Source organism: Anser anser (genome assembly GCF_964211835.1).
Source record: "Anser anser genome assembly, chromosome: 1".
In the NCBI taxonomy this organism is placed as follows: Eukaryota; Metazoa; Chordata; class Aves; order Anseriformes; family Anatidae; genus Anser; species Anser anser.
This window is the reverse complement of record NC_139720.1, coordinates 139,735,854-139,761,564: the sequence shown is the minus strand read 5'-3', so window position 1 is coordinate 139,761,564 and position 25,711 is coordinate 139,735,854. Positions and strand designations below refer to the sequence as shown.

Here is a 25,711-nt window from a genome sequence, read left to right as displayed (position 1 = left end):
CTTTGACTGACAAACTATGTCTCAAGGCCAGAAAGAAACTATGAATCTGTTTGAATGATTATCACAAAAGAATTATAGCTTGAGTGTGCTTGACAGGCCTAGGATCAACCTGCGCCTACATGGAAGCCCAGGCTAGCGTCACAGGCCATGACAGCCTGGTACAGAGAGGAAGGGAAACTTCATGACTTCTTCCAGCAGCAGGCAGGACATCTCATGCCATAATAAAACACAAAAGCTGTTAAACCACAACCACATGCCCTGGGGTTTGTTCCCCAAGGCAGACACCTCAGAGCTGCAACAGGCAAGGGGGTTCACATGAACAAAGTAATGACAACACTGGGCTACACCTTGTGGTTAGCTATACCTTGTGGTTAGCTACAGTTACAGCTGATTACGCCTATGCTACTATGGGACCCGGAGAAATTCAGCAGACTTTAAGTGCTAAACAGGCTTTTCAGTTTCATCTTCCCTTCTGTCTTGACTTTCCTCCTAGCTGTGTCACCCTTTGGACGGTTTCATGTGAAACGAGGCCTGATGTAAGCAACACTTACTCTACATCCAGGAACAACATCTGGACATCTTGGGTATGCAGCCAGCACAGTCCTATCAGTTGCACATCTGACAGCCCTCAGTTATACCTCCCCTATTCTTTTCTCTTTTTCCATTCAAAAGTTTCCACCTATTTTCTGCTAGTATCGTGCCTGGTTTGTTTGTTTGTTTGTTTGTTTCCTCCTCCTTTCTAAGTTCTTCCTTTATAGAAGCAGCTGCAAAGCTCCACATGGAAGAAGAAACAGATTTGCTCACTCATCTGGTTACCACGTTTCACGTTGAGGGAAACAGTCTCGTGTTTTTTCACACATTAAGCGCTTTACACATGACTGTGATTAATTAGAAAATTCCTTCTGCTGTAGGTTTTGCATACTATCCTACTACCACAGCATTATTTTCCCAGCTGCTGCAGACAGTGAGCTACATAGAGAATAAACATGCTCCCCCCTCTCCTATCATCACCCCTCCTGTTTCAACAGTGGGTCTCTCTTTCAACAAGCAAAACAATCAAGAACTGGAGCAAGCAACACAGAAGAAATTGGAAGCTGGTGCCAAATCAGTCATCACAGTAAGTTCTTCTTTGGCAAAAAATGTCAAGGATAATACTTGTCACCAAACCACACGTCAACCAGTGTCCTGGGGAAAAGGATCTTCCAAAGCACTGAGGTCCACAGCTCCACAGCCTCATAACTGAGAAATAACAGCATATTTTCCTGCTTCCCAGGGACTAAGTAATGCTAGGTTAACCCTTAGAGGTTGTAAAAACTTTGATTTCAAGTAAGAAGATGTTTTGGGAATGTGAGGGAGAGGGGGAAGAACAGCAACATTAATTCCTCTGTCACTCATATACTGTTATTTTGCCTTATTTATTCTATTGGGAAACAGTATATATACCTTTTAAAACTTCATAGCAGCCTACCCCAGTCCTAGCATCTTTTTCAACAACACAGAAAAAGGTGCAGGTTTATCAGCTGAAAGTCACACTCAAAAAATTCCTCATGATATCCCTTCATTCTTAAAAAGAATTTATCTCCTTCATGGTTGAGTTCTTCAGATTCTTTTTTTTTCTGTTGTAATATGCCACGCTTCAAGGCACTGCAGGTAAATGGTCCTACTGGGGAAGAAATGTGTGTTTTTCTTTCTGCACAAGTGCTACAGCTCAGACCAAAGCCAGCAACTTATAGACACTGGTAACACACTGCATTGAAATCAATCTGCCAATGTATTATCAGAGTAACAGCACTGTTTGTTCTTAAAATTAGTGCTTATCCTTCCTCAATGTAGCCCAAAACAACGGAATAATCTTAAAGCACAAGGAAGACTGAAAAAAATCTTAGGAGAATAATACAAGTGTCACATATCTTGTTTAATTGCTAATCGGGGGCAGAATAAGGGAAGGCAGAAATTTAGCTGATTAAAGCAGCTGCTTCAAACAAGCCATTTCAAGTTATCACAGAATCATTGCCATCTGAAATGGAAGGACCTCTGAAAACACCTTGGAACACATTGTGCTCCTTCTGCAAATCCAAATTGCTCCAGCTACCTATTAATAGAGGCTGTGTTTGTCGCTTTCTCTTCCCATTTCACTGAAAATTTCAATAGAAGGAATACTGCTTTAGCATTTGTTCTAATTGAACGGCTACTGATTAGCTTTGCAGCAACAGAGATGCTGATTATGAGAAAGGGTACATGGTATACTGATTATAAGGCTGCTATATCTGAACATACTAAGCTGCAAGTAGCAATGATTACTGGGAGATGAATTGAAATATGTTAGCCTCCGTACAGTGTTTCATTCACAAAGATGCTATCTAAGTGAATAAATTGTGCTATTCAAGGTAACCCAACAGTGATTATGTGTTCTTGGTTTCTAAAAAAAAAATTAAAAAGCATGTTTTAAATTTTATAGATGAAAGAAAAATAATTCTATTTTCTAAAATGTGTATTCACAAAATAATGCTGTTATGTTAGGAGCAAAATTTCTCACAGTTGGTAAAATGAATTTTCTGACTGCAGATATTACTTATCTCAGGACACTTTGCAAGGTGGCATTTTTAAAGATAATTGAAGTATATAAGTCTAGTTATTCATGTAAAGGTCCAAAAAGCTATGATTTTTATTAGAAAATAAGAAATGAATAAAAGTAAATGAATTCTCTTTAAATAAGAAAGTTGGCAAGTTACAAAAAAATGCTGAATACTAAAGATTTTAAAAATATACTTCCAAGCAACAAAGAAAAGTAATCACTTTTTATAATGATGCATAATTACAAATGGCTATATCTGATAGGTTGCAAGGGTTCCTTTTCTCCTTAACAAAATGATAATTCCTCTCCCAGAGGTGATCTCATCCACAAAGGATTGTCATTCTTGAGTCCTGTGTAGAACAGGTGGGAACCTGCACTTCAGCATTTTGGTACAGAAGAGAGTGAGCAATAGGAACATGAGCCAATTGCCTACATGTTCAGATTATGCATTATTTTCAGCAATGGTGTCTTCCCATAAGGCAAAACTCAACATTAAGTATTTCAAGAGGACAAATTTGAGGCATATCTGTGGCTAAGTGAGGAGAACATCCTTTTCTGCACGTTAGCACCACCAATTTTCATTGAGTTACTCATTTCCTCTAAAGGCATTCCTGGCTCCCAAGATAAAAATTGAGCTTTTTGAATGTATTCTGATGTAGTATATACAGGTGAGCCAGAATTGTCTTAGCGTTTTGTCTACCAGCAAATAAAATATTTTCTCTCTTTGACCCAGAATTACATGGTCAATAGATTTATTTGCCAGGTGAGGAAAACTTCTTGCAGCACCTTCTCCAGTATGAGAAGTTAGGAAAATAAGATTCTCAGTGGCATTTCCAAAAAAAAAAAATCTTATTTTGTGGTGTCACAGAAATATTTAAGCATTTTAGAGACTGACCTCATTGCTTTATTTCTCTTGCTCTCAGGATCAAATTTCTAAGGGTGCAGGAAGCATCATCTGTTGTACAATAGCACAGTAATGAAAATGTGTATCTCATACCAAGCAAACGAACAGAAAGAAAATTTTCTTTAATTTTCTTAGAAAACTGTTAGGCAGAACACCCCAAAAACTCTTTTCTTCTAAACACTGAGCAGGACTTTGGCCCCTAGAGCTGTGAACAGATAGGCTGAGAGCACCTTGTGCTGAATGGGCACTGCAGTCACAGAATCGCAGAACGGTTGAGGTTGGAAGGGACCTCTGAAGATCATCTAGTTCAACACCCCTGCTGAGCAGGATAACCTAGAGCACATTGTGCAGGATGGCATCCAGGCAGGTTTTGAATATCTCCAGAGAAGGAGACTCCACAACCTCTCTGGGCAACCTGTGCCAGTGCTCTGTCACCCTCACAGTAAAAAAGTGCCCTCTCATATTCAGCTGTAACTTCCTGTGCTTCAGTTTGTGGCCATTGCCTCTCAGTCCCTCAAAACCAAATATCTGCACAAAAGCCAACTTCCCAGGTGGCGAAGTCTCTGTCTGAGCTTTCTTACGGATGAGATTCAAGAGACAGGGTACATCCACTGAGGAGAGAGGACTGTTGTTTCTGTCTTTTTAATACTCCTTAAACTAGTTTTCCCTGTGCCAAGGCAAGACACTACAAGCGGTACTCATCTAAATTAGGCACCTGTTGTGAAGATCTCTACCACTCAATCACCTTGGACTCCCTTTAAACTCAAAAGAGAGTCATAAACTTTCTGGGATGTGATATATCTGTTCTATTGTAGACTGTTATATTATGCTTTAGAAGGGCTTATCTTCCTCCATGGGTTATAAATGAAGCCAAGTTATATCAGCCTTATCAAAATCTGTCTTCACCATGCTAACAGACCCCACATTCACAGTTCATTCACATGGTCTATGGTAGCCTGGATCCCAAGTCTACAGGAAGAAAAATGAAAAACCTTCACTCCTGGAGAAGAAACAGTTATACTCAGCTATCTTTGTAGTACAAAGCCCATTAAGAAATTATACTTTATGAATCATTTTTCACCTCATAAAGAAATTATAGACATTTGGGTGTTATTATTAAGTTTCACCACTCAAACAGAAGCCTGAGAACAATGATGAAAACTTCAAAACCACCAAACAGAAAGACATAAAACCACAAAGACAAAAAGGGACTGACATACTCAACAGCTATTGTAAAGGCCAGTGGAACAGCATTACCAAGACTTCTAGAAACTACGGAAGTAAGCAATATAAAAAGAAATACACTTAGTCGTACTAAATTACAGGAATTATACTCCAGAGAAAGCTAAGTTTGGAAAAGCCACAGAGGAAAGCTGGAAAAATTCTTCTAGCCTTGAAGAAACATTCTGCACTGACTGCAGACCAGGAAGATATTGCTGAAAAAAATCCAGTGAGAGAAACCAACAGTGAGGGAATACATCAGTGCACTCTCATAAGGGAAACCTGGCATATATCTAAAACAAAGCTGTGAACTGAGCACCATGAGCAGATGGTACCTATTGTGATACAGAACACTCCTGTATTCAAGTCTTTGGTTATAAATGATGCAAGTTATCCCCATAAATTTTGAAAGGTATGTAATTATTCATGTCAATACCTCAAGCTTAGCATCAAGAAAAATATATATTTCTGGAAGTCAGAAAATATCACAATTAAAAACCAAATCTTAAAATTTAATATTCAGAGACTGAAGGTGAAGGGGCAGTTTCCTCTGAGGACAACATTGTAGTAGGCACTAATCAGTCCCTGCTTAACACATGTTCCTATTAAAGTAGTGTTTATTAAAATGTTTTCACGCTCATACTTACCAACAATTTCACTCGGCTCCTTATTGTAAAGTTTTTTGTTCCAGTAAAGAAGTCTGAGAAAAGGAAAGGAGACCAGAACAACAAGGCAGATACCAACAAACATATGTCCTGTGAAGGCTGCAAAATCCAATCCCTGGAAATAAAAATGAAAACCTAAATTAAAAAATCAGTTATTTTCCTATAATACCTACAGGGAAAAGTATTTAACTATATGCACTTTAGCAATCAATAATAAATAGAAAGCAATAAAATCAGTTCCAAGTACAGTATACACTGTATTTCGTCTGTTTCAAGGAGACAAGCAACATTACAATTTAGTTCAGAGAACTCAAAAAAAATGTTAGGAGTTATTCTGAAATGCATTCAGTGTTCCTAAAACAGATTTTAAAAGAAAAAATAATTTACTTTCATGACTTTAACTTCATTTTAAATCATACTGAAACACAGAAATAGGTATTTTTAATGACCAACTTTGTTTTAAACTGAAGACAACATGGATTTTACAATAACCCTATCAGAGCCAGGATTTCATTTAAAGTCAGTAATGTTCTTCAATAAAAATATACCTCAACAGTCTGATTATTTTTCTGCATGCTTAATATACACATATATTTCTTTATATTTTGCATAATGAACCCCTTTAATTAAGAAGTTCTTAAAATATAAAGTATAATATGTTAAAAAGCTGCTGCTTTAAACAATAAAAATTGATAGTGACCATTTTCCCTAATACTGTGAAGTTAGCCGTGCTTTGAGTAGGACATTGGACTAGACAGCCTTCTGGACTAGACATTGGACTAGACAGCCTTTCAACTGAATTACTCCGTAATTCTGTATTATACAAGCTGTAGTGGATCAAGGTTAGCCTTTCAGCTGGGATTTTCTGAACTAGTCAGGACCAGCCTGTCCAAAACAAGTTACACACAAAGCTTCAAGGGGGATCATGTCCAAGCACTCAGGTAGCAAGGAACTGTCCCATATCCCAGAGGCTGCCTGAAATGGCGATCCCTGCAGAGCAGCTCCTTGACTCTTGGGACCACAGTAACTCTATGGGTAACTCAGATTGTCCAAACTGAACCTTCAAAGCTTCTGCTGACTTTCCAGTCTCTAGAAAGTCATGGGATCTCCCCATGCCACCCTATGTCTGTGCAACAGTAAGTGACTTGTCTTGTACCAAATATTGGTGTGCTACCTTCTGTAATGCCAATACAAATTAAAAGCAGCTTCCCACAGCAGCATTACCTCCTGTGTGTTAAGACTATTGAGGATTTACTAACTGAAATATGGGTTCTTGTGTATTGTCTCCTACTAAAACAATTTACATGGAAACGTTCCAACTGACATTACTCCAGTTTAAAAAAGAGGGGGGAAAAAAAGTGTTTCCCCATTACATCAGAGGGCATAATAAAAAAAAAAAAAAATAGCACAAGAAACTGATTAAAGTCATTAAGAACTTTCATAGCCAGATAAAGATTAGTGTTCTTTTAAAAAAAAAAAATAAAAAAATCCATAGTTTGCAGACAAGCACAATCAAGTAAATATGCAGACCTGGGATTAGAATTTAGTCCTACTAAAAATACAGGATTCTGCTACATAAGTTCAAGAAATTTGTCCTTAGTTATTATCTAGTAGTAGATTCCTTGCCTATTCTACAGACACTAAAAGGTAAAACTGCATGCCTGTCCATTCACTGGCTTTTCATTATAACTCAGCTAGTTCCATATTTTTTATGACAAAAGAAAGATGATTCTTCAGGAACTGGAACAATATATTTTTGATTTTTTTTAAGAATCAGACAGAAAAACATGATGCCACAAAAGAAAATAATATACCTTCATTCAGTTTGCCTACATATTAGTTCAGCCAGTCAAATGTCTGACACCTCTGCAAGATGCTCTTTACTACCAAACTTTTATTAATGCTCAGAAAGTTTGGCCTCTAGGCATCAAGTCAAGATTTCAGACTACAAGGCATATTTCTATGAAGGATGAAATCAGCATTCATAGATCAGGAAATTTACAAATAACAATGAAAGAAAAAAAAAATTCTACAAAGGATCAATACTTGTAAGACCTGTTCCCAAAGTATAGAAAGTCCATATCCCCCACACTTATTTCCTTAATTACAGACATTTGCCATGAACAGTGAATCTAATTTTTCTACAGGTTGTCTCTAAGATTATGGCCAAAATGAAAAATCAGAAAATTTTGTCTGGACATTGAGAATCCTGAAAACCAAAGTGAACTGATCTTGGCTCAGAAATTGCTCATATATTGACAATGTACCATTTAAGAGTCTTGGAAGTATGGAAAACAAGCATTCAGTTTTAGGTGGTCTCTAAAATGATTTGAGGAGAGGTAGGAATTTGAAAGGAGTTAAGCTGTAAAAACACTGTAGCTACACCAGACAAAACAGTAATGCCTAAATCTGACTGGAAAAAAAAAAAAATGTTATCCTCTGACTAACAAAATGACTGGGAACCAGCTGGTTGAGGACCAATAAAGTAATAAAGTGTTAGCAGAATATACCCAACCCACAATTACCAGAACCAGGAAAATTACTTTTGCATCCAACCTAGTATCAATAAGCATAGTGGCCACAAAGCTTTCTTAGGCTGACAACATGTTCATATCATGAAGGAGGATGCCGGCTACCAGGTGGAGTATTCTCTGCAGAGATACTCAGGCATAAAGCTAATTGCTACTGTAGGAGATAAAGAAATAAAATAGGAACCTGAAGAATCCCCGGAAACTGGAGTTTAAGCTGGTGATGGCCCCACCATATGTTAATGGAACTTAAGTGGCTCATGGCAAACAACTGCTAAGATTTACAAAGTCACCTGCCTGGACGTTTTGAATACCAAACACCAATTTTAAAGCAAAACAATTATGCTTTTTTATTGAAGTACTGCAATGCAGAAGCTTCTCAAACAAAAAATACAGCAAAAGAAATGTGCTCCTTGAAACCCACAAAACTAATTTCTCTATGAAAATGAAAGTCACATCAACCTGGAAGACAAACTAAAACACTGAGGTTAATAAGGAGGTCTCAGGACTGACTGAGAGTTGAAAGGAATTAAAATGAGACAGAGATCACAATGCTCTTAAAAATCAGGATTAACATAGTTTCATGACATAGGAGCTGACACAGATGAGTCTTAAGAGTGATTTGCAGACATCATAAGAGAAAAAAAAATTACCTACTTGATTTTTAGTATCCTATCTGGGAGCTTACTCAAACTTTTCAAAGAGCAGCTGGGCTGAGATTCAGAATTTTATTAAACTTCATAATATCACCCCATTGATCTTTCTTATATCTCAGATCCTTGGGGAAAAACAAAATGTGCTTCTCTGCTGCGACTGCAGAACAGCTTTCCAATTCAGCTGAAACAAATCATTTTCTGACATGGAGCGTGTTTATTTCAGGAAAGAGCTTGCACAATGATATTGCCCACGATAGTGCAAGGCTGGATTCAATTCTCCTCTTCTCTTCTCTTGCTCCCAGCTTTCCTTCTTGTTTCCTCCTTACAGCAATACACCACAGCCAGCATGTGCAAATGACACCTGATGATCAGTAGCACCTTGGATAACTTGTTGCCAGTACGAGGAAGCTGAGGACTATCATGTGCAATCCCTTTTACTCCTGATATCAGAAGGGCTGGTGGTGCAAATGAGTTTACCACCCCCCCGATGCTTTGGGCTGGGTGCTTAGTACCTGCCTCTCCAGCACACAGAATATGCTCTCAGGGTCAGGAGCAGATTTCCCACCAGACAGTCTCAGGTAACTAGCAGTCAACTGGCAGCTTCTGGAGAACTTTCAGAGACCATATCTATTTTCTGAGAAGGAAATAGAAAAGAGGAAAGGGAATAGGATAAGGAGGAATGAGGTTGGCAAAACCAAGCTCTGACAATAGGGCAACATACTGATTTGTTAATTTAGCAGAGGAACAATCATGACAGAGATCTTCAGGCTTCCTGCTGCTCTGTTACAAAGGGTTTAGGTCACATCACAGATACCAATGTCACAGCAGAGGATCGCAAGATGGTGGCACAGACAATTCACCCCTCGCTCCTGCTCCCTTGCCCACACTCTGGTAAGGGCATGTAACATCTACACAGAGCCTGTATTCATACTCTGTGTGCCTTTTATACCTCCTGAGTTCTCTGCACTGCTGGGGCCAGGATTCAGCATTTATAAAAACACATTAAAGCGTTCCACACGTCTGCTGCATACAACAAAATGTCTTTTTCATAAAGATTTTCTTTTTCCTGCACAATAGACTGAAATAAAATTGACATGCACAAAAGGCAAGAAATACTTTTCTTCCAGGGGATTTCAATCCATCAGATAAATACAATACATGCCTCAAATGTCCCCTACTTGAGGCTATGCTGATTGTGTTAAATTTCCCCTGTTCCCCAGACAACAATAAAAATCTAAAGATTTTGTTTTACCAAGACAACAGCCTAAAGGTTCCCTTGCCTACAGACTCAAAGCTGAAACAGAGTGGGCATCTTTCCTTAGTTTATGGTTTTAAATGTGAAGTCAAATATATCAATTTCGTATTAGGAGGAAGTGTCATACTGTTTTCCTGAAATGCTAGCTTTCCATCATCCTGACCTCTTTTGATTGTTTGTTTATGGGGGAGGGGTGTTCACTGCTTTTGGAGGTCTGAAAGTAAATTCTAGTATTTCAGACTTTTCCAGAAGAAAGCAGCCATTTTAAAGCAAAGGGAAAGCAAAAAACATAGCTAGATGCATGAATTCAGCGATCACCAAATGCTGTGCTTCTAGTCAGAGTGCCCTTCAATTATTTTTTTAAAGCTAATAAAATGAAGAAGAGCAAGAGTAATTTATTATTTCTACACTGGCTTAAGCATCCCTTCGAGCTGAGTGACTGAGATGTATGTTGTGTCAGGAGGAACTGCTCATGACGTTGCTGAGAGACAAATCACTGATGGTCTAACAGCTACACAGAGATAATGCCTATCTGAGACATTGATGAGAACCCTTTTTTGCCTTGCACTGTATTCTTTAATGATTACTACATGCAGAGATAGGGAAAAAAAATCTAAAATCAGCCATAAAACCATATATTTTATTTCATATACCTTACCTAGGGTTTCATTTTTCTTGAGGAAAGGAATCAATGAAACATTGACAGAACGAACAGAAGATTTACAAACTGATTAAAAGTTTTACCAAGCTTGTATACAGCAACCTCAACAAAAATAGCCCGCAAGCTATGGGAATCCATTTCACACTCTGCCAGTGCTTGAAATACCTTCACAGATTTATATATAGGATTTTCTCTCTTCCATTGGTCAGAATTATCTACTTCTATTCACACATTTTTGGCACCAAAATTTATCATAAAATAAAACCAACTAATATAGCATCATGCTAAATTTCAGCATGAAAACTGAAAGCCTCTGAAATGCAAGTGTCCTGGTTTCGGCTAGGATAGAGTTAATTTTCTTCCTAGTAGCTGGCATGGTGCTGTGTTTGGGATTTAGGATGAGAATAATGTTGAAACCACACTGATGTTTTAATTGTTGCAGAGCAGTGCTTACACTAAGCCGAGGACTTTTCAGCTTCTTGTTCTGTCCTGCCAGCAGGCAGGCTGGTCGTACAGCAGGAGCTGGGAGGGGACAGACCCCAGACAGCTGACCCCAGCTGGCCAAAGGGGTATTCCATACCATATGGCGTCATGCTGAGCAATTAATATGGGGGGGCTGCCCAGGGTTGGGGGACCACTGCTCGGGATGGGATGGGATGGGCATCGGTCAGCAGGTGGTGAGTGATTGCCTTGTGCATCACTTGTTTGTACACATTAGTAGTAGTAGAACTGTTGTCATTATTATTATTATTATTTTCATTTCTTTCCTAATAAACTGCCTTTATCTCATCCCACAAACTTACATTTTTTTCCCGATTCTCTCCCCCTTCCCACTGGGGGTGTGGGTAGGGTGAGCAAACGGCTGTGTGGCACTTAGCTGCCAGCCAGGTTAAACCACAACAGCAGGACAGGAGATCCCGATGGCTGTGTGTTTTCTGGGGAATTCCTGTCAAATGGCAAGAATAACTCTGAACGGGTTGCTGAATATCCAAAATCTTCAGCAAACATCAGATAAACAGTGCAAGCTTTATCACATACCAACACTGTAAATAAACAGGGAACCTCAAGAGGGTATAATCCAGCACAAGCTAAAACTGTCTTCACTCTTATCATTACCTCTTCTAGATAAAGCTCGATACACTAACATACACTATGCTCGCACCATTTTGCCCTGGAGACCTATTCACCATCCCTTGTCCAAAGATCTTGTAATCACAGCCTAAGCTTAGGGCCCAAGCAACTTCAGATATCAAAGGCGTGATTGCAGATATTTGGGAAATTCCCAAATATAGAGGACTTAACACCCAACCTTTCTGAGAGCAATGGCTGGTTTGAAACAGTTTGTGCCATATTTTGTATGTAAAACAGAGTTCCCAAATTCCAAAGCAAACATTTCTTCAAGATAAAAATAGAATTTTGCTAACAATGGCCACAAAGTAGAAGTATTCTGAAGGTAATAAAAATTTTTAAAGTTTTGTATTCACTGAATGAGTTTCTCGCTTGCTCTTAATGAAATCTTTTTATTTTCATCATTTTCTTTTCCTAATATCACAATATAAATGCCATTTTGTGAGACTTCTTCCAGCTTCATCCCAAGAAGAAGTAAGAGTACAACAAATCTCTATCTCCAATTATGCAAATGTTCCACTAATTCCAGGCACAATGGAAGGGGAAATGCTAGCATTATAAATTAACTGCTGCTATTAAAAAACAAAACAGCCAAAAAAAAAAAACACCTTTAGGTATTCATTTATGCCTCAGGACAAATAAACAGACTTATCCTTACATTTTAATGAGTAAGGTTTAACATAATGCTTATTTATTCAAATATACTTCTCATAAAATATTTTTAATATGACATGAGTTTTCCCTAGAACCTAGGTAAAAAAAAATCTCTTCAGCACTACAGTAAACAAAGAGTAAAGCATTTCTAATGCTTTAACACAACAACAGCATCCAATGTAACAGGGCTGTACTTCATTTTGTATTTATTTAACAAATCAAGGTTTCCTAAGAAAGTGTGAACTTGTATAATGTCTCACTAGGCTGCTTTTAGAGGTAAAAGTACAACAGAAAAACTTCAGGATGACTGGTAAAATTCTCATTCTTATCACACCTTCTAAAACAGAAAAAACAATCCTCTTCACAGTGCAATAAGCTATCAGCCTCTTACAGGGGCAGTTGTCCAAGTACTCCTGTATTACTAGTGCAAAAATAACACTGGAAAAGAAGTGTAAGAGGATGAAAAGAGGAATTTCAATGAAAATATCAAGGAGAAAAAATGTATAGAATGGTAAAACCATGTTTGAGGACATTCAAAATAAGGAAAAAAAACATCTATTTTCCTTAGAAAACATAGGAACAAACACTTCAAACAATAATGCATGAAGTGCTGTTTCCAAAACGACACTAAAATAAGCAATTGCATTCAAAAATTTCTACCTCTGAAACACCAAAAATAAAAATAAAAAAATCACTTGGTACAAATGTAGCTGACATTCCACGCATTTCGGTGGCAGACTTCAGTTTGATCCTATGAACTATCCTCTCAGCAGCTACTAGAACTAGCACCAGAAACAATGTCTACATTTCATCTTTGAAAAGAGAGCTTGCTAGAGTGGATGGACAAAGTTAGGAATCTAGGTATTAGTTCAACAGCATAGACTGCAGGAGTCCAGATGGTCCAGGTCCCTCCATGCCCTTCCTCTCAGCTTTATCCAGCTTCTCCTGCTATCACTCTCCTAGGCAGATCCCCTCCAGAGGGGCTGAGACCTAAGCACTGAGGACATAAATAGTGAGGACAAAAGCCACACCACCTCAGAGCCCAGGATGGGTCTTTGACCCTCCCATATATATATACATATATATATACACACACATATGGAGATATAACAGATGAGAATGTAGGAAAGAAGTGCAAGTCACATGGTCCTGTGCTGAATCTGATCTATTTTCTTACATCCTTACTTCTGTGATCCAACAAAGACACGAAAAAGCTCCAGAGTGAAAATGTTGCAAAGTTTTTCTGCTTGTTTAAAATACAGAATTTACGACAGTGTCACATTTTCTAGAGTATGTATACATCTGAGTCCTCCTAAAATTATCAATATCTCATTCAAGAAAAATATAAAATTGTTTCCTTTCAATGTGATTGCTTAATTGCTTGCTGTGTTTATAGCCCCTGCAAAAGGTTTTACAGAGATGATGAGTTTCTGAGTATTTAGGAAAATGACCTGTGTGGCAGGTGCTAATTATTCTCCTTTAGAAAAGGAGGTTGCAATAATTGCACAGATTTTATATTTTAAAATGTAAAATTTAGCAATCAAATCCTCAGCCAGGAATATTACAGAGTCTCCAAAGTCACCATTCAACCAAACTAATTGCAGCACATTTCAAATATTTTGAAAGTAAACATTTAATTCATTAAACACTATTAACTTTCAAAGACATTTTCCAACCTGGACAGTACTTAATTAATTTGAGTGTATGCAGTTAATTAGAAGAGATCTTTTTTTTTTAGTACAACAGAAATGTAATTAACTCCAAATTAAAAAAAAAAAAAAAGTTTTATACTAAAAATCCCTCACCCCACTGCCACAGATATTTTCACACTAGCCCATATGTTACACTAAATTCCTTTAAATTCATATATGGCATTAGTGTCACAAAGTAATTTGAGGTTTATGACACCCGGAAAAAATAGAAAGCACAGGGTTGGTGTTCTCACAGGGTGGAGAGGGTCATGTGGGTGGGAGGAGATGGTGGGACCAGGACAGTCCCTCTGGCAGGGGTTGGAATGCTTCTGTCCCACCCAGCACCTGCCACCATAGCCTTCCTTTTGGCACCACTCACCCACCAAACTGAAGAGAGTTTTATCCATAAATAAAAGAGCCAAGCACAGGAAGTTAAAAACCCTCACTGTAGCCTGGAGATACCAACAGGTTGGCAGGTGGTGGGAGCCAGCTGAGCCTGTGCTGCACGGCAGGAGCCCCTGCTCCCCTCTCATCCCCACATCCCAAAGGGCTGCAGCTAGAGGACAAAGGCACCACCTGCCGCGGGCTTGTGTGTGACAGGTCTACAGGGGCTACGCAGTCTCTTGCAGTGTGTACAGGTGTGTTCAGACAGTTATTTCTTGTTTAAAAGTCACGAGAAGGCATAGAATGGTCTCAATATATTTAAAGTTTGGATTTTCATACCCCTTTTCATGTCCGTTTCTTATTTTATTCAACTTTCTGCATCTACAGACCTCCATTGTTTTGATTCCTTCTTCACTTTGTCATTGACAAGGAAAACCCCCAAAATAAAGAAAAGGAAACCAGTATTCTCAGCCCATATCAAAAAGTCTGTTCTTCATCACAGTTTTTTTTCCCCAGGATCACTGTTTTGTCTGATGGCCCTACTAAGAAAGAAATAGCGTGGCAGAACAAGCGGATTGTGTTCTGTTCATATGGCTGTCTGGGGGAAGAAAAGGTTCAACACAGCATAAATCAGCATCAGCACTTAATTTTAGTAGCAGAGTAGCTTGCAGTACATACCTCCTTCCTCAGCTCCTGCTTTGAAACAATAATCACGTTTGGAGGATCCCCGACAGCTGTGGCAGCCCCCCCAATATTTGTGAAGATTACTTCTGCAATCAGGACATGCCTGGGATCAAGATTAAGTACTTCGCAGAGCCTGCAGTATAAAGAAAATTGAACTAGCCTCTTACCCTATGATTATATTTCCTTAAATCTTAAAATCTATAAAATTTACAAAACAAAGTTCTTCCACTGAAAAATTTCAGGCTGTGAAACATAATAGCTATGAGTGTGTATAGTTAAAATTTTCATTTTATATATACTTTGGTAATTATAACAATATCAATGCAAAAAATGTAGATATTTTACATTTACAATAAAATAGTTAATGGTAAATGAAACTGATGTGTTTTAAAAATAATTTCATTAGAAGTAATCAATTATTCCAAAAGTTGAACTACACAGAAAGTTTCAAATTTAAACCCCATTCTAAGTGCTATACAGCTTTTTAAGCCATGGTTCCCAGGTGACACTGACATATGGAGAATTATTCTGGGCAAACACAAGCTCTGTACTCAGCCCTAGTTATTGACTACCATGTGGAGAGCAGAAGCAGAGGACAGGCCACCTATCAGCCATGAATCATCCATCTATCAGAGATCTCCATTTTCAGCCAAAGTTTACCCAGTTCTTTCTGCTCCTGGTTCTCCCCCTTCCCTAAAGCTTAATAATAAGTAAGGAGTGGGGCCAAGGTGATTCGGGAGCCCACATCCCAGGTACCTGCTCCTGAGCACAGCATGGCAGCTGGGGTAAAAGCCCAAAGAGAAAATCCTCTCTGTTTTTCAAGGGGGCATGCTTAAATTATTGCCCCCTCTACCTAATAAGGGATGTGGGAAAACCTGGGCAGTGAGCATTCATCCTCAGGATTTTGTTTGTTGTAGTGCTGTCAGTCATTTCCCTGAAGGAAGTTGAGCTTTACGGTTCCACCTAAGTCTATATTATTAAAACTTACATTTCAAAGAGAAAAGCATGTGTTGCACAAAAGCTTACCTTGATACACTTACTCTGTCACCAAGAGTATCAATTTAAAAATCGGAAAAAGCACTGTTAGCTTATACATATATCAGTACATAAAAAGTCCAGAACAAAGTAACTGTACAAAAATGCATTATTTCCCAAACAGTGTAAAATTATGCAGTTAAAAGTGTGCTCTGTAGTACAGCTGGCCCGATTGTACTAGTTGTGGCACAATACTACAATCATACTTTGAACGTCATCACTCCATCGTTTCCAGCATTTCTAAATAAACTTAACGTTTCATTAGCGTTTGGCTTGGTTTGGTTTTGATGTGTTTTGATGGGACTCGTGGTAGCTTCAGGAATGAACAGCAGATGTACTCCAAGAAAGGCCAAACCCAAAGTATAGAACAATTACAGTGTGTTAGCTGTACCGTAGGACTGCACTTTCTCAGTACACTTACCCTAGTTATATAATTTCCCATGCGAACAACCATTAGCCTTTTCCAGTTCCCAATAACAAAGCATTTTGAAAATAAACTATAGCTAAGAATGGGTAGTTATTAATTTTTTATCAGCTTACTTCAAAATGCAGAGAGAAATAAATATCATGTTTTACGCCTTATTAATGGCAGTCTAAATCCTTATATTCACAGAATCGGTAGCATTTTCTGCAAGCTCTATCTCCATGGCAATGCAGTGCAGTGTGATGTAGTGAAGCTTTAGACGAGGGCTGAAGACAATGACAGTATGATAAAAACAAAAAAATGACCGCCAGCATGATGTTTTTAGAAATAGGCTATTATTTGCTTCGATTATAGCAAATTTTATTTTCACTTTGATAGTAATTCATACACAAATGTTTCCTGCACACTGAATTTACCCTTCTTCAGTGTTACAAGCTCATTTGGTATAAAAAGGAATAAATGTTACAGTAACTCTGCCTGTGAACTGTAGTTCATGATGCACTGACATCTGTGTTTCAATCCATTCCCAATTATAGTTAATATAAAATATTCTGCAACACAGCTAAAGAAAACTTGGTGTTTAATAATTCCAATGTTGCTTACTGTTAGAGGTGAAATTATTGACTGGAGTAAGGCAAAGTGATCTCTAAAATATAATCAGACAGAAGACAAATGGAGCTTTCACTCACCAGCTGTTTCCCAATCTAGAATAAATGCCACTTGCAAAATTGGTTTTTACTGCTTTACACTACCTTTTAAAATGGCAGCATATCTTAATAGAACTTTGTGTACTTTAACGATGTGCTTTAATACTTTTTTAATGATGTCATAATCACGCGGATGAAAAGCTCGACATGAACCAGCAGTGCGTGCTTGCAGCCCAGAAGGCCAACTGCATCCTGGGCTGCATCACCAGGGGAGTGGCTGGCAGGGTGAGGGAGCTGATTGCCCTCCTCTGCTCTGCCCTTGTGAAGCTCCACCTGGAGTCCTGCATCCAGGGCCCCCAGCACAAGAAGGACATGGACCTACTAGAGCAAGTCCAGACAAAGACCACAAAGTTGATCAGAGGGCTGGAGCACCTCTCCTATGAAGAAAGGCTGAGAGAGCCAGGGATGTCCAGCCTGGAGAAAAGGATATTCTGGGGAGAGCTTGCTGTAGCTTTTCAATACATAACGGGAGATTATAAAAAAGATGGAGAGTGTGGAGAGTGTCTTTTTACATGGACAGATAGAGATGGGACAAGGGATAATAGCTTTAAACTAAAAGAGGGAAGACTTAGATTAGAAATAAGGAATGTTTACTGTGATGGTGATGATGCACCAGAACAGGTTGCCCAGAGAAGCTGTGGGTATCCCATCCCTGGAATTGTTCAAGGCCAGGCTGGATGGGGCCCTGGGCAATCTGATCTAGTGGGTGCCATCCCTGCCCATGGCAGGGGAGTTGGAACTGGGTGATCTTCAAGGACCATAAAGGTCCCTTCCAACCCAAGCCATTCTTTTATTCTATGAATGACTGTAAGCACTCAGGATTATTTTAAAACCACACTAGATCTTTCATAAACTAAACTGGGTTAACTAGACACAGGTTAAATTCAGGTTAAACAGTGCTTTCTAGTCACACATTCATAGAGGTTGCAATTCATGTGTTACTAACTTACATAAATCTGAAGTAATTAAAAGTCACTGTTTTCTTTTAAAAAATCCAAATATTTCATCTCCAATCACAGAATTGACCTGTGACTGTACCAATGTCATGATCACCATCAGGAAGAAAATTCAGAGTCTCATAACTCAAAAGAAGATTCTTACTTGAAATCTGGAAGCCTTTTAACAAGTATTAGAAGGGATAACACTTATGTAAAACATAGGTTACTAGCCAAAATTGTATATAGCCCGTAAAGGACAAGACAGCATTAATTAAAAAAAATCTCCCTGCTTACAGGAAAAAAAGTCATCTGCTAGGGAGCATTTGGTGCAATATCCTATTGCAGTTCAGATATGGAGAAAAACCAGGGTGGTTAACTCCCAAGGCAGTTAAACAGGCTTCAGATATATGTTCACCAAACAACACAAAATGAAAACAACAACTGATCCCTTTGAAAACATCAGCTCTTTACCCTAATACAGTAGGAGTATTTGAAGTTTTAATTTCCATTTAGACAATCAAAAAAGTCCAAACAAGCATTTATGCACACATGTCTACTACTGATTGCTGGCTATAAAAGACTAAGTCCAAAACCATAACAATAAAGTACCTTATGGTTACTGGAGTAAAGAGCAGCATAGTGGTAACGTTGTCCAAAAATGCAGAAAGAATTGCAGCAATAAGGCACAGAAGTGTAATCATGGCCCACACCTTGCCTCTAGAGAATCGATAAGCCTAACAAAAAAACAAAACAAAAAAAAATTAAGGGACTACACCATTCCAGCTGAGCTTTCAAAAAATGACAGATAAACTTCTTCATGAAAGATGAAGCAACAGTGAGCTCAGAGCATTTACTACTCCATGCACGTCCATCACTGCCCTCTCCAATATGAATTAATTTAACAACAAAACATATATTGGAAGCTGGCAAGCATCTCCATCATACAAGTGTGAAGAGACCTCATACTCCACTGCCAGGCATGGAGGGGGTCTGCAGCAGGCGCAGGACTGAGCCTCCACCTTCTGCCTGCATGACAGGGTGGACTTACACAGTTCAGCCCTCCTATCACCTTCACAAGCTGGGACACCTTCCTCATCCTCACAGCACCACCAGGGCTACACAGTCTGGACATCTATCTAGACAGGGTTTTTGTCCACGTGCATTTTGCTTGGATGTTCTGTGCTCAAAGCAGTCCTCTTTATTGCTTTTGTTTTATTTCTTTCCACAGTTCTCAGGAAAATTAAGCTTTGCAACAGGAGTCCCTCACTATGGGTAATACTTGCTTTACAGCTAATCCATCAGTATTACCCTTTTCATGTAATCTTAGGTTCTGCTACTGTGCAAAGGTCTGTGGCCATTTATCATGTGTGACTGTAAAGCTAATGATTGTTCCCATATTTCCTTTCTCCTACTGCCAGACATAAATACAGATTTCAGCAACAGAGGAACTGCAGTCCTGGGCAAGTTAGTGGGATAATTCAACTTTATATTGTCCACATGCTTGTATATCCTACTGGGGGCTTTTGCCTTTCTCCTGTAAAAAGAGAATTGCCTTAAAGACTTCCTTTCATCCCTAAAAGATTTTCTTGCAAAACTACAAGTTGACCACTGTCATTTGTAGTGTGATAAATACACACTGCCCAAAGAAAGTTCTATTGAAGTTCTTTGATGATCTTATTAAATGCTAACTTGATTAAACTAGTAATAATTAAGAGTACCAAAACAAGCCTACCTTTACTGCACAGTAGTCAAAGAATCCAGTTTCTGAAAATATGGCCACCAAAACCATCTACCAATAGAAGAAAAAAGAAAAGAATAACTTGCATCCAAATTACACAAAACCAATGTAATATAGTTTGTGGCCCCCACAAAAGTCCTTTGTATCTGCCACCGTTTTGAGAATCTGATCATTTTCATATCAGGATAACTACTACAGCTGTTGGTTATCTCAGATATCATATGGTGAAATTTAGTTCTCAGCGTTAGCAGTCTATAAATTAGTCTGGTTGAATTTTATTTGTAACGACTAAGTAGGCATCATACATTAAAGACTCAATGTATCTCCTTTGCATCATTAATCAAGGGAAGGCAATAACTGTGCTTTCTGCAGTAATGCTCTACAGATTACAGAAAATATCAGCTCCAAGAATTACCTGCACTTTCCCACATTTCTGGGCTGTTGCCTGTCCTTCTATCTTTCCTCTCAACAGATTTTTTTTTTTTTGCTTTCCTTTTTTGTGGGGAGGGCAGGGGGGGCCAGTGCATTGTCAGTAAATAAATTAAAAAAAAAAAAAAGCTCAGAACGAAAACAGAAAATGGTAATTTTGCCTGCATAAACTGTGTATTTTTTATCAGCATTTAATCACACTTGGACAACACTTTTTATCATAAATAGCTCTGGGCGAAGTGATAATATAGTATATTATTATAATCTAATCATATATTTCTCCTCCATTTCTGGTATTCTCTTTTTGGCTCCAAACATGACAGTAAGACAAAGAAAGCCAGAAGAGTGTGTTTGAGGAAGTTTTTGAGTAAACAAAATTAGAAGATAAATGAGAGTGATAAAACTTGACACTTAAACAGGTTTTCCAATATATAGACCTCAATGATGGTTTTTGTGTGTTATCAATATGATTCTACAGATTTGAAAAAAAAAAATATTTTCAAAGGCTCCTTCAAAGGTATGCTCATCATCCTTTTTGATAAATATCTTAGGGCCAAATTTTCATCAGAACATGTCCCAGTAAAGTGCAATTAACAAAACATTTTTAAAAGTAACATCTAGATATTGAATGTGATTATCTCAACACATTTAGAGCAAGAGATACATTTTAATTACCATTCCAAACAGTAGCGCCAGTGTCTCATAATCAATCCACTCTACCACTTTGACCATACTTGGCCTCTGCAATCAAAAAATACAATTACCAGTAAATACCGCGGAACACCTAACTTGTGATTAGCTATGAAGTATAAACTCCACTTAACTGATGAGCCATTTAAATAAGCTCTGACAGAAATTAATAAGTGTTCCTACAAGGCACACAAAAAGGACTCTTTTTTTATTACTTCATTATTATTATTGTTATTACTGCTACTATTAATTTAAAGTACTGCAGGCATCCTAAGTGGGTCACTATCAAAAGCCTACATTGAGCTCTTGGTTTATCTATTTGTTCCTTATGTAGCATTGAAGAAATAAATTATAACAGAATTATATGCTACACCCCATTTTTCCTTTTCATAAAATAACAAAAGCATACAGCTTCACCTGTGAACACATTGGAGGGAATTTAAAAGAATATAGCAATGATGTGGTGACTAGTTATACGAAAAAAATGGAAAAAAAATCAATCAGACTTTTCACTAAATATCAGCTAAGAGTAAGTGGGGGCGACAGGGGGGAACAAAAGGATTGGAAAGTATAAGCATGAGGTGTAAATATTTAGGACGGCAGAAGGCAGTGTATTTTCCATTTAGGTTTGATTGGTAACCTAACATTACTGAAAATAACCGTGCTAAAATAAATCTGAATTATGCTAAAAATTCAGCTTCCTGCAAATCATAACTAAATGCATCAACTGACTTTTACTCCTCTTCTATGTCATAGGCTCTCCTGCTTTCCCCATGGTGACTCCCCATCCTAATATCTGCCCTACCATCTTGTTCTATTTAAAAAGGCTGCTGTCTCCTGTGTCCACTCACAACACGGCAACCCCTGGATTTTTTGATATCACAGACAGAATTGAAGTAAGGAAGTAAGCACTTACAGTTTGATAACTTACCTCCCCAACAGCAGCTAATGCCGCTAAAGCTGCCAAAGAACCCAGCATCGCTGCAAGGGTCCTGTGAACAATCTGCAAGAAAGTTTAAGAAGTGACCAAAGACTCCTTTTAACATTTCATTATTATTAAAAGAATAAAAAATTCTGTAGTTGAATCTTTTCTTGTTTTGTTTTTTTCCTTATTTGACCACACTATCCTCTCAAAAATAAATAAATAAATAAATAAATAAAGCTTAAGAGAAAATGGCTGATTACTTCAACTCACTATAGGATTAAAAAAAAAATAAATGCCACATCTGTGGGAATCCTGTAGGAAGTCTCAACTCTGATCTCAAGGCAGAGAAGGCACTTGGGCATGCATTTCCTATATTTGCCACTAGTGGCTTGAGTAGGAAAGCCATTAATCTTCCCAGCTTAAGGATCAAAAAGCCAGGCATCTGTGCCTGAGCTAGTCTTGCTAGCTTCCCATGGGAAGAAGACACATGGCCATGAGGTGGTCTACCTCATTCTTTCTAGGCACTTGTTTATATCCAATGAACTACAATGACCTACAAATACAAAGCAAGACCAAAGTACATAACTCAGACCTGGGGCAGATGAATCTTACACAGACATACTAGATTGAGTTTCTAGGTCCATTTTGTGGTCTGGGGCACCGATAGATCTTGCAAACCTGTGTACTTGCTTTTGCACTCTCACACACTATATTTGAACATGTCGGATCACAGCCAGCTCCAGACAGTTCCAAAAGGGACCCACTGCTGGCCAGAGCCACTGGGTGGGCCTCTGGGAGAGCAGAGTTAAGGAAGCTGCACAACAGCAGCTCGGAGAGAGGAGTGAGAAAATGTGAGAGAAGCAGCCCTGCAGGCACCAAGTTCAGTGCAGCAGGAGGGCAGGAGGTGCTCCAGGCAGGCAGCAGCAGTTCCCCTGCGGCCTGTGGAGAGGCCCCTGGTGGAGCAGGCTGTCCCCTGCACCCATGGGTCCCACACGGAGCAGATCTCCACGCTGCAGCCCGTGGAGGAGCCCCCGGTGGAGCAGGTGGATGTGGCCTGGAGGAGGCTGCGGCCCATGGAGAGCCCCCGCAGGAGCAGGCCCCGGGCCGGAGCTGCAGCCCGTGGAGAGGAGCCCACGCAGGAGCAGGGGGTCTGGGGGGAGCTGCTGCCCGTGGGGGACCCGTGCTGGAGCAGTTTGCTCCTGGGGGATGGATGGACCCCGTGGTACGGAGCCGTGTGGGAGCAGTGCTTGAAGAGCTGCTGCCTGTGGGCAGCCCCCGCAGGCTCAGTTCGGGCAGGACGGCATCCCGTGGGAGGGACCCCGCGTGCAGCAGGGGCAGGGAGTGACCGTGAAGGAGCAGCGGAGATGAAGTGTTAGGGACTGACCACAGCCCCCATTCCCTGTTCACCTGCGTCACTTGGGGGAATGAAGTAGAAGAGGGTGTTTTTAGTTTGACGTTTATCACTGTTCTGCACTGCTAGCGAAAGACAATAAATTGCATTACACTCCCCATGTTGAGTCTGTTTTGTCTGTGACAGCAACTGGTGAGTGATCTCCCTGTCCTTTTCCCAACCCTTGAGCTCTTTTTCATCGTATTTGCTCCCCCTGTTCCTTTGAGGTGGGGGAGTGATAAAGTGGCTGTGGTGGAGTTTAGCTGCATAGCAGGGTAAAACCACCACAAGAAGAACATTCTTCTTTCATACAGAGGTTTTCTACATCAGTGTTTTCTCTACAAAAATGTTTTGGCTTCAAGGAAGCCATATACTTCAGCTAAATCTACTGGACGCCTTTGTCTCTTGTAGTTCTTCAAAAGGTGCTTCCACCAGTGTCTAGACTAACCAGCCCTTGAACAGTGATTCTGCCCTTCTCTAATGTTTCTCTAGTATGTGAGCAAAGCATCTGAAAATAGGATCCATACTTCAGACTGCAACACAACTTTCAGTAGATATTGTTTTAATACTTGAACAGTTCATACAATATACAGACATTTATTCATGTCTATATATCCAATGAACAAATTGCACTTAAAATTCTCAAGGAGAAAGTATGAAAGCAGACAAGCCCTGAAAAATGTGCTTTTTCCTCCTCCAAGTGCTTGTTTCTAACTATTTAATCCACCGTGTCTGGAAGATCACAGATTGCATAAAATAACTCAAACTTAGAATGTATTTAATAAAAATCACACTACAAGAGACCAAATCTAATCAACAGCATTTACTATTAATGTGTTTAAATATTCAGACAGAAGCAAGAATTATATCTCAGAAAGGAATAAGACAGTCTAGAAATATTTCCTTTGCTGCTAATTTTATAAGAAATATATTGCTGATAAGAAAAATAGGACATGGACATCTCAAGGCCCTCCCACCTGCTTATATAGGAAAGGAAAAAGAAGACATTTGGCTTCGATTTTCTCCTTGAACATAAAATTTTAACACTAATGCTAAACAACAAAGCAATTTACCAAATGACTAGAAAAATAAATATTTAATTGACTAATTTTAGGAGTCAAATGAAAATCTGTCTCATTTTCCTGTTTTCATTCAAAATGCACTGAAAAATAATTTATTCACAGTAACAAAGCAGGAGATCAGACCAATGTTTCTATGTCCTAATGATGTAAAAGTATGTAGCACAGATTGTCTCCAACCAGCTCCCACATAAGTGGGTGATAAGCGGGTAATCGGTCATCGTTTAATTTAGTTCTTTTGATAGTTCTTTTGCAGTTCTCGGAAAAACATCATGGATTTTCCAAGATTTGATTGGTCCTAGATATTTTGTATTGTTACTTTGGCATATTTCCACATAAGCATTTTTGTTATCATCATTATACACTTAATTGCATATATTAGGTTGACAGCATTTTTAGTTTCCAAGAGGCACCTATGGTTAAAATCCGCTTTTGTTTCTGCACAAAGATGGGGAAAAATGCACAAATGGAGTCATCTATCAGCTCCTTCACCCTGGTAGTCTTTCAAGAGGCATTTACGAAAGTATATCCTAAAGAATGAACAAAGACTGCTCAGGTACAAAGCTCTATTGCAAAAATCTTGTAAAACATGCAACTCTTCATTCCAGCAAATTATCAAGTGGAAGTTGTACAGAAATATAAACACTAGGAAGCACCAAGAAATATAGTTATTCAAAAGCTGAGGAGATCTGGAGGAGGTTTAGAAAAGAGTAGATTACTCTTTGATTTTCTTTTCACATAAAGCAAGCCCCAAACAAACAATGTATTTGCAGATGCATTCTAAAAGCTTACAAATGGAAAAAATAAGATACAGTTTAAAAGCTGCGATACTCTGAACTACAGTTCCACCTAATATCTGTGCCATGTGTATCTCTGGAAAATCTCACATTTGGAGGACATCATGTTAGGCAAAAATCCATTATTATTCTTTTGGAAAACACTGTGGACCCAATCCAAATCCTTTTGAAGTCTGAAAGGAAGATGAATATCATTTCAGGATGAATCTGAGTGTATGCATAAGCAACAGTTCAGGTACGGAACTGAAAGAGCTCAGAAATAAATTAACAGACTTTTAGCTCCAGGAAAGCTGAGAGATTTGATGAACTTCTGAATCTAAAGAAATTTTGAAAGATAAAGTGAGAAATCATCCATATTAAATTGGTCCTTCTTATGCTTGGGAAAGTGTGTCTTTGTGCATTCTTTTGTAAACAAAGACAATATGCTGAAAGAACCATGATTTATAAGGAATTTCTCTTTCAAACAGAAATTGCCTGTAATATCAAAGATTTGGATTGGCTGTCTAAGCCTGATTGGATAGTCTCCATTTTATAAGCTAAGAAAGTAAGTAGA

The 25,711-nt window shown here is 38.7% G+C and overlaps 1 protein-coding gene across 5 annotated transcripts in view; it reads right to left on the bottom strand.

The window, feature by feature from the left end:
• Window positions 1–25,711, bottom strand: part of OCA2 (OCA2 melanosomal transmembrane protein) — a 207,237-nt gene that overhangs the window by 104,454 nt on the left and 77,072 nt on the right. For all 5 annotated transcript variants that reach the window (XM_083805752.1, XM_083805754.1, XM_083805755.1 and 2 more), the window contains 6 exons: window positions 21,899–21,970; window positions 20,953–21,018; window positions 19,843–19,899; window positions 18,720–18,844; window positions 15,001–15,139; window positions 5,348–5,480 (listed from right to left, as the gene is read on the bottom strand). In XM_083805752.1, coding sequence (XP_083661878.1) covers window positions 5,348–5,480; window positions 15,001–15,139; window positions 18,720–18,844; window positions 19,843–19,899; window positions 20,953–21,018; window positions 21,899–21,970 — 592 coding nt within the window. The remainder of the gene's footprint in view (window positions 1–5,347; window positions 5,481–15,000; window positions 15,140–18,719; window positions 18,845–19,842; window positions 19,900–20,952; window positions 21,019–21,898; window positions 21,971–25,711) is intronic.